The 12,853-nt window shown below is 52.5% G+C and overlaps 1 protein-coding gene across 2 annotated transcripts in view; it reads right to left on the reverse strand.

The window, feature by feature from the left end:
* VPS53 (VPS53 subunit of GARP complex) overlaps positions 1 to 12,220 on the reverse strand; it is a 114,038-nt gene extending 101,818 nt beyond the window's left edge. The window contains exons 1-2 of one of the 2 annotated variants that reach the window (XM_075904662.2): positions 12,066 to 12,219; positions 1,734 to 1,814 (exon numbers count right to left, since the gene is read on the reverse strand). In XM_075904662.2, the coding sequence (XP_075760777.2) occupies positions 1,734 to 1,814; positions 12,066 to 12,149 (165 nt within the window). In that variant the 5' untranslated portion in view covers positions 12,150 to 12,219. Of the gene's footprint in view, positions 1 to 1,733; positions 1,815 to 12,065 lie in introns of both variants that reach the window. The other variant, XM_089772148.1, reaches the window with a different exon arrangement.
* Positions 12,221 to 12,853: the final 633 nt, after the last annotated feature.

Raw genomic sequence — 12,853 nt, forward strand, 5'->3', positions numbered from 1 at the left:
AGCAGAATCTAGGAAGTTTTTCAGAGTTCATCTAGATAATGGTGTGGTGCCCAGAGAAATTGAGGCACACACACAGGGTTACCGCACGACAGCAGAAATCATATGCAACGTAACAAAGCAAACAGAGTGAATTCAATCCCCACTTTATCACAACCTCCCATCTTTAAGCCAAGCCTAAGCTGTGTGTTGGAACTAGGGAAGGATCTGACTAAGGATGTTACATTTAATATAATATATATGGAGATATACCTCTCTCATAGAACTGGAAGGGACCTAAAGAGGTCATCGAGTCCACTCCCCTGCCCTCACGGCAGGACTAAATACCATCCCTGATAGATTTGCCCCAGATCCCTAAATGGCCCCCTCAAGGATTGAGCTCACAACCCTGGGTTTGGCAGGCCAATGCTCAAACCACTGAGCTATACCTCCCCCAGCTAATCAAAGTCAATGTAATTTGCATCTACTATTAGATTAGGTGATAAGGGTGCCTCCGTCCTACCGGCTCTTGCTACATTTCAAAGGCAGAAGCGCTGCATGGGGCAGCGAGGGGCTCAAACAGTCCCCTGCTGGTCCAGCGGCACGTTGCTTTTGAAACGTGCAAGAGCCATGCTCTTGCTATATCTCAATGGCAGAAGTGCTGCCAGTTCCCCGCTGCGCCCCTGCCCCTTCTCCCCACGGAGATGGGGCTGGGGGGAACCTGCTTTTAAGCCGGCTCCCCCCAGCACTGAATCCTGCTCCCCCCCTTGCTGCCTCTCTCTAATAGAGGCAGCAAGCGGGGAAGCGACTAGTTGAGTCACTAGTCAACTATCAGATAAGCATTCACTTATCAGATAGTCAACTAGTCGCTTACATCCCTAGATTTGACTCCACTAAATCTCCATTCCTCATCCCAGAAAGGAAAAAAATGGTTTTAAAATCTAGTCTGATTGTGACAGTACTTGTTGACACTTCACATTCAAAATATCCTTGGTTTAGCTAGTATTCTTGGGGCCACCCAGTATTTTGATCCAGAAGAATCTGAAATTCAACTGAAAAAACAAACAAACCAACCCTTGCATAGTGAAACTGTTTCTAGAGACCCAAATGGAACTTTTGTTTTATTTGAAACTGAAGCTAGCACACTGGGATACGTGGAGACTGTGACTATTTCACTAGGTTTGAATTTAGAAAGTAATCACCCCTGAAATGTTGGTGTTCTTTTGAAAGAAGCACTGAGTATAATTTTTAAACCTGTCTTTCTATTGATGTGCAGGGGTATTTAAACACTGAGGGTGTGTCTAGACTACATCCCTTTTCTCGAAAAAGGGATGTAAATTAGACACTTTGAAATTGCAAATGAAGCCGGGATTTAAATTTCCCGTGCTTCATTTGCATAATGGCGGCTACAGTTTTTTTTTGACACGGGGCTTTTCGACAGAAAAATGGCAGTTTAGACGGGGATCTTTTGAAAATAAAATAAAAATGAGGTTTACAGGATCTTTCAAAAAAGAGTTTTATTTTCAAAAGATCCCCATCTAAACTGCTGTTTTTATATCAAAAAGCCCCGTGTCAAGAAAACCTGCGGCCGCCATTATGCAAATGAAGCAAGGGAAATTTAAATCCCGGCTTCGTTTGCAATTTCGAAGTGTCTAATTTACATCCCTTTTTTGAGAAAAGGGATGCAGTCTAGACACACCCTGAGTTACTATTAAGGTTACCGCATAGGACAGCGAAACCCCAAGCATCTGGCTTACTTGCTCAGTTGGAAAGAGAGTATTAATATACTCCACAGCATTGAAGTCTGCCCGGTCCAGTGGATCTTGGCTGGGAAACACCTAGAGAGGGGGAAAAGAAACACAAAATATCAGCGTGATCACCTGTAACTGTAAACAGCATCTGTCATTTTAATAACTAACACACACATATGGGGTTATTTTTAACCACATGGTCCTGACAGATCTGCATGGAGAGCAGTAAAGCCATAATTCAGGGAGAATAAATAGTTCTACTGACTACATTCCTGGGCTATTAAAATTCCTGCAGTTATCAGACTGGGTAAACACAGATTTAATATACATGCACATCTCGAGATGCAATACCAACAGAATCAATCATGTGCTATAAATTCCCAAGGGAGACAAACTATTAATAATGTATCTAAACCCAAGTTGATGCTTTCGTCATTGCCTTGAAATTAAAAGCTCATGCTGAGATCATGTCCATCTCTTTGGCAGGGCTCTGTGGTGAGAGATGGAATCTTTTTCTTTCACAAACTTGTAATAGGAAATATGATGAATTAATAAAATGGTCAAACCTGGAGAACTGGGTTTCACCATGTAAACATGAGGGATGGAGAGAGAGAAAGGGTCAATCTGTTAAATTATCCTCATTATCCCAGAGGAGAAAACAGCAGCTGCAGAGCAACTCTTTCTAATCTGTCTTCTGGGGGAGCTCAAATGATCCAAGGAAGGCTGTTAAATTATTTTGTCCTCCATCACATGCCAATATGAGGTGCTACTTTCTCAGTTACCATATTTGTTCTGTGCCATGCAGCCAGCAATGTCCCCCTCCCCAATGCAAGCCATATCCTGGACAAACAGTAAATCACATCAACCATTGTGCGGTTTCACTCGTGTGTCATTCTAGTCAATCCAAGTCAGCAATAGCCAGCTGCAATAGGCAAGAAAAAATCCTACACAAAACATGCAATTCAAACCTTTTGCTCCCAGAGCACCTACATTTACTATGCTTTCTATAAAAAGGCAAATGTAGTGTATCTGAAAGGACTGTAATTTAGAGGGCCTCACTCCTAGTAACTTAATGTGTCCACCTTTCAGGAGAGGAACTCTAGGTACAGGGAGATTCAATTATTTTCTCTAGTGCCACGTAACAAATTAGCAACAAAATCAAGAACAGAAGCCAGGTGGCTTGACTCCCTGGTCTTCTATTGGACAATACTTACAGATAATACAAAAGGTCCACTGTGATAGCCATTAGTCTTGTCAAGAAAATAAACAACCCAGTTTGGCTCAGGCTCCTACTCGAGCTGGCAACTGCAGTTTGACTATTAATTGTGCTCATCTGGCTACTGTCTGCCATTTGTAGAGGGCAAGGAGCAACAGTATCCACAGTCCCGATGAAAGATGAAGACTGACAATGCCTGTCAGGAGGGTCATGGATTCTGGGAGTTTTAAACACGTCCAGCACCATTCAGGATGTGAGGACCAGATTGTGGTGGGGCAGGTAGCCGAACAAACACACAGCTACATGTACTTGACTGAAGAGAAAAGCTAACAGTTGTAAATTATTGAGTGTGGCGTTTACCATCGTTACAGGGACACAAATGAACAGACCAGTGGAATCTAAATGAGTGCTCCTAAGCACTACACTAGGGATGTTAAATTTCCATTAATTAGCCAATCGAGTAGTCCAGTGGTCCCCAATCTTTTGAGGTTGTCGGGCGCCAGGGGGCGTGGCCGTTTGCCCGCCGGGCGCCAGGGGGCAGGGATACTTGCGTGCCCGGAGGCGGGCCCCCCCCTAGCCACGCGCCCGGGAGCGGGGCCCCCCCATAACTGCGCGCCGCGCGCCCGGCGCTCCCCCCCCCCCGCCGTGTGCCCGGCGCTCCCCCCCTCCCGCTGCGCACCGCGCGCCCGGCGCTCCCCCCCCTCCTGCCGCGCGCCCGGGGCCAGCGCTCCCCCCCCCTCCCGCCGCGCGCCCGGCGCTTCCTCCGCTGAGCACCGCGCGCCCGGGGCCGGGGCTGGCGCTCCCCCCCGCCCCCTCCCGCCGAGTGCCACGCGCCCGGCGCTCCCCCCACCAAGCGCGCTCCCCCTGCAAGCGCCCGTGCGCCATGTGCCTGGGGCCAGGCCAGCCCCGAGCACCTGGCGGGCGCATTGAAATGCCTACGGTCCCCAATCTCATCGGGTTCCCCGCTGCACCTCTGATTTTGAAAGGTAGCAAGAGCCACCTGAAGCTCTTGCTACAATTCAAAGGCAGAGGCATAGCACCGCTGCGCTTGTGCCTCCCTGTCTGACCCCTGACCTGGAGAGAGGGTGCTAGGGGAAACCAGCTTTTAAGCCGGCTCCTGCTTCTCCCCCTTGCTGCCTCCGATATAGAGGCAGCAATGGGGGTGGGGGGAATGTAAGTAGTCTACTCAACTTCCTGATAAAACAGTCAACTATTCGACTTCTATTTTATATTCCTACACTAGCCCAGCAAAGTATTACCAGGTGGAGAGATGATCAAAAGGCATGACATAAAACTAAGACAATAGTTACTGAAAAAGTATAGCATTTCAAGACTTGTAATAAGGGCAATGGGTACAGCCTTCTGCAGATACAAAATCTGTATCCACAACTACAAAACTGATCCATGGTTACCTGCATCCACAAATGCAGACACCCATGGATATAAAGCAGGTATCTGCAAATCTGCAGGGTTTTAGTAATTGGGAGTGAGGGGGGGAGGCAAGACACACAGAGGCACTAAATATTCAGGTGGTCATAATTCAGCAGAGAAAGGGCAGTGGTTTGAGCCTGCATCAAGCTTCCTCAATCACTGAAGAAAAGTTGCAGGCCAGGTGAATATGCTACTTCACTGCGATATCCTCCAGCACAGCGAAAGAGTGAAATCTCCCTTGGTTGACCTAACAGCCCACCTCATCTGCTGACCCATATTAGCCTTTAAAGCTAATGTCACCTGGTATAAAAAAATCCCAGTAGAGCTAAAAATCATTAATTTGTCCTTTATTTACACTAATATTTTAACAGCTAAGCAACATATATATTTACAAGATACAGCTTTAGAAAAGAACGGCATGCTTCATCACTGAGATACAGGTGTAGGGGTAGAAGAGACCACTTGAACTATCACACCTAACTCTATTATAATTAATGCATTAGCTAATTAATCCAGCATTCCCCCTCCCCCCATCTTCATCTGCCTGTTGCAGACCTGGGACTTAACTCAGGTTTCTGAATCACAGCTTAATCATAAGACCATCTTTTGTTCATTCCCAGCCCTGTGCCTTCTTTCATTCAATTCCCTACGCCCAGCACAGTCTTGTAATTAATATTTGCTAAGCCCCCTTTCCCTTTGACTCCTACAAACCACCCCTGGAGGGTCATGTGCTCTGTGCTCCTTTCCACCTCAGGACCACTTGCTATTCTGCAGTCAGACTGTAAATTCTTCCAGATACAGAATCAATACCGTATATTCCGGCGTACAAGACGACCTCTGATGTTAAAAACCATCCCCCAAAAATCGGGGGTCGTCTTGGACGCCGGGTATACATCCCAGACGCGCCTGGGATGCCCCACCACCGGAGCCCCTCCGCGGCTTTGAAAGCCTCGGGGGAAGCCGGCGGGGGGGCATCCCAGGCGCGCCTGGGCTGCTCCCCCGCCGGAGCCCCTCCGCGGCTTTGAAAGCCTCGGGGGAAGCCGGCGGGGGGGCATCCCAGGCGCGCCTGGGCTTTCAAAGCCGCGAAGGGGCTCCGGCGGGGGAGCAGCCCAGGCGCGCCTGGGATGCCCCCCCGCCGGCTTCCCCCGAGGCTTTCAAAGCCGCGAAGGGGCTCCGGCGGGGGAGCAGCCCAGGCGCGCCTGGGATGCCCCCCCGCCGGCTTCCCCCGAGGCTTTCAAAGCCGCGGAGGGGCTCCGGCGGGGGAGCAGCCCAGGCGCGCCTGGGATGCCCCCCCGCCGGCTTCCCCCGAGGCTTTCAAAGCTGCTGCGGCTTTGCTCCCGGTGCCTCTGGTCTGCTGGGGACCATCTCCAGCAGACCAGGGACACCGGGAGCAAAGGAGGCGGAGGGGCGCTGGGGTATAAGATGAAACCCTATCTTTTAATTAAAAAGATAGGGGGTCGTCTTATACGCCCAGTCACCCTATACGCCGGAAAATACGGTAAGTAACCTGGCAATTTCCCTGTTAGAGCCATTTGATTATAGCAACAGACAAAAAAATGTTACAGCAAAACTGGAAATTTGCAGATGCACACTAACAAGAACGTTACAAGCTTTGTTTAGTTCCCTACACAACCCTCACTGGCCCAATGAAGTGGGAAATTGTGCTTATGTTGTGATTTCATTGAACTGACATGATCCCAGACATCAGACCAAAGTCAATCTTTCCATATAAAACTCCCCATCTTAACTCTCCACATAGAACTGAAAATGTTTTTGAAAGGAAAAAGGAAGAAATCTCACCCTCCTAAAAGGATTAAAGCTCTCACTAAGGTCAATGGCCTGCTGTTTTCATAGAATACTAGAACTGAAAAGGACCCGAAGATGTCGTCAAGTCCAGTCCCCTGCACTCACAGCAGGACCGAGCACTATCTAGATCAGGGCTACTCAACACACGGCCTGTTTGTTTGCGGCCTGTCGTGCAGTTTGGGTTTACACGAGGCTCAACACACGGCCTGCGGGTGGGATCCTTTGAAAATGGCCTCCACTGGGAACACGCTCCACAATGGCCAGGCGTCTCCCAGGCAGGGTGAGCACTGAAAGATGCAAGCGGACGGATGGGCTGACTGGAACAGACGGGTACAGGGTGTCGGCATTTCTAGCCCCCAGGGAGGAAGTGCCAGGAGCACTGGGGCATTGTGTGAAAGAAGCTTTTTGCATATATTTGCATATATATTTGCATGTACATGCAACCACACTCAAGTAGCGGCCCTCAGCATGTGCTTTGAGTATCACTGCGGCCCCTGGGGCTTCCAAAGTTGAGTAGCCCTGATCTCTAGATCATCCCTGAGAGACGTTTATCTAACCTGCTCTTAAATATCTCCAGGGATGGAGATTCCACAACGTCTCTAGGCAATTTATTCCAGTGCTTAGCCACCCTGACAGTTAGGAAGTTTTTCCTAATGACCACCTTTGCTGCAATGTAAGCCTGTTGCTTCTAGTCCTATCAGCAGAAGTTAATAATAATAATTTATCTCCCTCCTCCTCGTAACACCCTTGTAGGTATTTGAAAGCTGCTATCATGTCCCCTCTCGGTCTTCTCTTTTCCAAACTAAACAAAACCAATTATTTTGCGTTGTCTAGGTGGCTCTCCATCTCTAACATGGAGATGATATATCACAGGCAAAACCTGATGTCTTCAACTTTAAAATCATATGCAATAAGGGATGTAATAGTGTAATTAATTATCCTATTAACTGATAAGCAAAAGCTTATAGGTTAATGCTATAGACTACATGCATTTCCTCCCTCCCCCCCACCAGTAAATTTTTTAGCAGGATGGCCAGCCAGTTCTGGCTTGCACTGGGTCGGGGACCTACCCCGCTGCAGCTCAGCATTTCATGTGTATCAGGAGCCAGGCAAATAGGCAGCCTGGCTCAGTTCCAGCTCATACCAGGTCCGGGAGCTCAGTGTCCCGCCCTAGACAGGGGCTTCTATATCAGAGGCAGCAGTGTGGGGAGACAGGCAGCCAATCCACACAAGGGGCTGTTTTTTAAACTGGCTCTCCTTGCAAACCAGCTTCTGCCTGGCACTCCGCACTGCTGCCTCCAAGACAGAGGCAGCAGCGTGGAGTAGCAGAGGGCTCCTCGGGAGCGGGGCCACCATGCACTGGCTACCGGCCGCACTTCCGGGGACTACGGAATAGTTGAGTAACCAATAAGAATTCGTGAGGTTACTCGACTATTCAATTAACCGATGTTTAACATCCCTAATATGCAATAAACAAGTTTATTTATCTGGGATGCTAAATATTCCATTACTCTCAGCTTGGCCACTGAAATTCAGGAGCACCTTTGTTGACAGCCAATTTTATTTGACAGCATGTAGGGTTGATGGCATGTAGAGTTCTTAGTGCTGTGGTTGGTTGACTTTCCAATACTGGAGCAGAACATTTGTTTTAAAACTATACTTTTCATTTTTTTTATTTGTTCTAAGAACATTTGTCATTAGCCTTGGAGCTTTAAAAAAATTGCACGTAGGGCCAAATGTGAATGGCTTTCTTTTAACTTAGTCCTTGAAGTCCCTTTAGCAGAAAAAGGCACAACGACACCCAACAGATGGAAACAAAAGGGAGTTAAATTCAGAAGTGCAACTTTTTTAAACAGCGAGAGTAATTATCCATTGAAACAACTTACAGACAAGGTGGATTCGCCACTTGGCTTCTCACAACTGGCTGTCTTTCTGAAAGACATGCTATAGCTCAAACAGAGAATACTGGATGAGGTTCTTCAGTCTGTGTCATGCAGAAAATCAGACTAGACCAGTGGCTCTCGCCCCATTCCACTCAATGCAAACCTTTCGGCGGACTACCACATTAGACTACTGGAGCATAATAATGTATATATGCAGCTATAGCATAAGGAGGCATATATAACTAGTCAGAAAAAAATATTAATCAAAATCATTAACAGATTAAGCATTTTATCATGGAGGCTTTCCAAACTTTATTTAAATAAAGTAAAATATGAATTCATGTGCAAAACAAAAGGTTTCAACGTTGTCTTTATGCCAGGAGGAACTTTTTTTGGGTTGGGGGCCATTGACCCACAGAAAAATCAGTCGGGCACCACACAAAAGTGAGAAGCAAATAAAAACCTCAACACCCAATAAAAAGTCCTCCGAGACACCTCACTCCCCTAGTCCTCCTCCTCCTCCCCCCCCATGGGGCTGAAGAAGAGAGGAGAGGAAGAAGAGAGTACAAAGATCCAGATCTTCCCACAGGCCAGATTCACTTTTCTGGGGTCTCAGGACTAGTAGATTTTGTGGGACCCCCTCAGGCTCTGGGGTGGGGCCAAAAATGAGGGGTTCAGTGTGCAGAAGGGGGTTGCTGGAGAGCGGGATAGGGATGGGAGCACAGGGACTTGGCAGGAGGTGGGGTGCAGGTGGGGGTGCAAGGTCTGAGCGGAAAAGAGGGTGCAGGAGTGGACTCAGGGGAGGGGAATCTGGCTGGGAGGTTGGGTGCAGAAGGGAGCTGAAGGTGGGGGGGTCTGGACAGGAGGCGGAGTGCAGGAGCAGGTTGGGGGCATAGGGTCTGGGTGGGAGGGAGGGTGCAGAAGCAGGCTGGGCGTGGGGAGTCTGAGAGGGAGGGAGGGTAAAGGATTGGGTGGAGGGGGTCTGGGAAGGTGGGTGCAGGAACAGATGGGGGGGGTCTGGGAAGGTGGGTGCAGGAACAGATGGGGGGGGTCTGGGAAGGAAGGTACAGAAGCCGGCTGGGGAGTAGGGCTCGGGAGGGAGGGGCTGTACGTGAGGGCTATGGAGGTGTGGGGTCCGGGCATGAGGGGAATGGGAAGCACTTACCTGGCTCTGTGCACTGCCGATCCCAGGCACCGCACTCCTCTGCTCCCATTGGCTATGATTCTGGTCAATGGGAGAAGTGGAGAAAGCCTCCAGGCAAGCAGTTTCCTTAGCTGCCATTCCCCCAGCCAGGGGGAGGGGGAGCAGCAGAACACAGAGCCCTCTCCTTCCCCCGAGAGCCAAATCCGACCCACAAAAGTCCCTCTTCCCTCCCCTGCAGCAGGAAGCCAGTGCTGATGCTCCAACCACATGGGGGAGGGAGGCGCGTGCAGGGCTGAAGCGCCAGAATGGGCTCCGAGCTGCAGAGGAGGGAGGCTGAGCCCAAGCACACTGCCCACCTGCAAGATGGTCCACAGAGCAGACTCTGAGAACTACTAGTCTAGATAATGATCCCTTAGGGGCTTAGCACCTATGAAATCCAAAGTACTGTTTTTACAGCCAACTTCCCGCTCTCCATTAGACCTCAGGATTTAATTCAGCAGCTCTGAAGGCTCTCAGTGAAAATGGCTCTACCGTTCAGCATCAAGTTCCAGCCCCAGTCGCATGCAAAATCCCCACAGTATTAGGGATATTGCTTTAAAAAATATTACCCTCACAGAAGAAATGACCCCTCCCCCAAGAACAATGACAAAGAAATGCTAGTGTCTTCCTTATTGACAGGCGTCATGCATCCTTGAAGCTGTGTCCATCTCCATCCTCCCCTGTAGCTCATTCAAAGAAAGTCTGCAACTTGACTTGTTAAGTTTAACACCCAAGAGGACCATCTAAGTAAGATCAAGGAACCTCTTTTGGGTCGGGGTCACCCACCCACGGAAAAATCAGTCAGGAGCCACACACAAGTGAAAAGCAAAAAAACAAAAACAAACCCTCAGTGATGTGGCCCTTGACTGAGAGAGACAGACACTCCCCACATTCCCCTCCTACACCAGAGCCTAGGGGGGCTCAGCCTAGTAGATTTTGTGTGCTCCAGCCCTGCAGGACAGCAGGGGGGCTGGGGCACCAGTGTGGGCTCCCTAGTGCTGGGGGGCTGATGAGCCTCAGAGGCCAGATCCAGGCAAACCGGGGCTACATCCGGCCTCCGGGCCTGAGGTTTCCCACCTCTGATCTAAGGGATGCGCTGTGAGGCAGCTCCCATCCCTTGCCTCTAGATTTTTCCAGCAACAAGCTCCTCTGCAAACATCAGGGAAGAAATCCTGGCTTGAGGTAAGTCACTGTGAATTTTGCCACTGATTTCAATGGGGCCAGCCCGGACCTCATCACAGGTTTGCTGCACATTCTATTGCACCTCCTTTGAAGCACAAAGAATTTAAAGTATCAGAGGAGTAGCCGTCTTAGTCTGGATCTGCAAAAGCGACAAGGAGTCCTGTGTCACCTTATAGACTAACAGATGTATTGGAGCATAAGCTTTCATGGGCAAAGACCCACTTTGTCAGATGCATGTCATCTGACGAAGTGGGTCTTTGCCCGCAAAAGCTTATGCTCCAATACATCTGTTAGTCCATAAGTTGCCACAGGACTCCCTGTCGCTTTTAAAGAATTTTAAGGACTCTAGCTCTAGGAGGATATGTGTGGGCTGCTCACGTGAGAAGTGTTATGACTGCCCTAATGCATGCCATGGCAAAGCAGGCCTCCACTGGGATAGGACGAAATCTCACCAAGATCCAAATCTGCAGTGAGGTGTCTTTTGTGGTTAACCTATGCAAGGGATGGGGAATAGGGCTGTAATAGTGTAGTCGATTAACCGAGAAGCAAAAACATATAGATTAATGCTATAGACTACACATTTCCCTCTCCCCCCCAGTAAATGTTTTAGCAGGCTGGCCAGCAGCATGGCTCAGTCCTGGCTTGTGACGGGTCCAGGATCTATCCCTGCTGTGGCTCTGCATTTAAAGCGTATTAAGATGCGGGTGGACAGGCAGCCGGCTGAGTTCTGGCTTGTGCCGGGTCCAGGAGCTCATACTCCCCCTAGACAGGGGCTGCTGCCATCCCGCTCTCTCTCAGCAGCAGCACAGGGCAACAGGAGGCTACGCCGTGAGGGGAGCTGGTGTTTAAACTGGATCCCCTCGCGGACCAGCTCCCGCCTGGCTCCCCGCGCTGCTGCCTCCGATACAGCGGCTGCCAGCCCCGCCCCCGGGGACTAACCGATAAAACGTCACGAGGTTCCTCGGCGACTCCATCCACTGACATTTAACATCGCTGGTGGGGAACCGCCGGCCTGGGGCTGCCCCCGCAATGCAGAGCCTGGGCCGCCGACCCCCCACCTTCCCCAGGCCGGAGCCACTCGCCCGGCCCCCCCCCCCCCCGGCCTGGGGCTGCCCCCGCAATGCGGAGCCTGGGCCGCCGACCCCCCACCTTCCCCAGGCCGGAGCCACTCGCCCGGACCCCCCCCCCCGGCCTGGGGCTGCCCCCGCAATGCGGAGCCTGGGCCGCCGACCCCCCACCTTCCCCAGCCCGGAGCCACTCGCCCGGACCCCCCCCCGGCCTGGGGCTGCCCCCGCAATGCAGAGCCTGGGCCGCCGACCCCCCACCTTCCCCAGGCCGGAGCCACTCGCCCGGACCCCCCCCCCCGGGCTCTGGGGAGCCGCTTTCCGCCGGGGGTCACGTCAGTGGCGGGGGGGGTCTCTGGGGGGGGGGGGTTGCTTCTCCCCGGTGCGCCCCCCCACTGATGTTTGTGGGGGGGTCAGTGGCCCGCAGCCCCCCCGCTAAGGATTGAGAAGGGCCCCCCCCCACGGGGCTGAAGACCGGGGGGGGGGGGAGGACTCACCCGCCGCCTCCGAGCCCCCCGCGTGAGGAGAAACTCAGCGAAGGCCCCGCCCCCCCCGGCCGGGCCCCGCCCCCACCTGCTCGATGGCCAGCTGCACCTCGGGGGCCAGCTGCAGCACGGCCTCCAGCTCCTCCACGCACTCCAGCTCGTCCTCCTCCATCCCGGCCTGCCCCGCGCCGCTTCCGGCGCCCGCCGGGACCCGGCCAATCAGCGGCCGCCCTGCCCGCCGGCTTCCGCGCGGCGCCCGGCTGAGGGGCGGGACGCCAGCGGCGTGGGGGAGGGGCAGCCGGTGGGAGGGAGGCTCTGGAAGAGAAGGGGGCGGGGCACCAAGAGGCCTTGGAGGCACCGGAATGGGGGGTGGGGCGCTAGGTGGCAGCGCGGGCACTGGAATGGGGGGTGGGGCGCTAGGGGGCAGCGCGGGCACTGGAATGGGGTTGGGGCACTAGGTGGCAGTGCGGGCACCGGAATGGTGGGTGGGGCGCTAGGTGGCAGCGCGGGCACTGGAATGGGGGGTGGGGCGCTAGGTGGCAGCGTGGGCACTGGAATGGGGGGTGGGGCACTAGGGGGCAGCGTGGGCACTGGAATGGGGGTGGGGCACTAGGTGGCAGCGTGGGCACTGGAATGTGGGTGGGGCACTGGAGGGGGCAGGGGGCAGCGCGGGCACCGGAATGGGGGGTGGGGCGCTAGGTGGCAGCGCGGGCACCGGGCACTGGAATGGGGGGTGGGGCGCTAGGTGGCAGCGCGGGCACTGGAATGGGGGGTGGGGCGCTAGGTGGCAGCGTGGGCACTGGAATGGGGGGTGGGGCGCTAGGTGGCAGCGTGGGCACTGGAATGGGGGGTGGGGCACTAGGGGGCAGCGTGGGC

The sequence above is a fragment of the Pelodiscus sinensis genome, chromosome 21 (assembly GCF_052426305.1).
Source record: "Pelodiscus sinensis isolate ZL-2025 chromosome 21, ASM5242630v1, whole genome shotgun sequence".
Classification (NCBI taxonomy): domain Eukaryota; kingdom Metazoa; phylum Chordata; order Testudines; family Trionychidae; genus Pelodiscus; species Pelodiscus sinensis.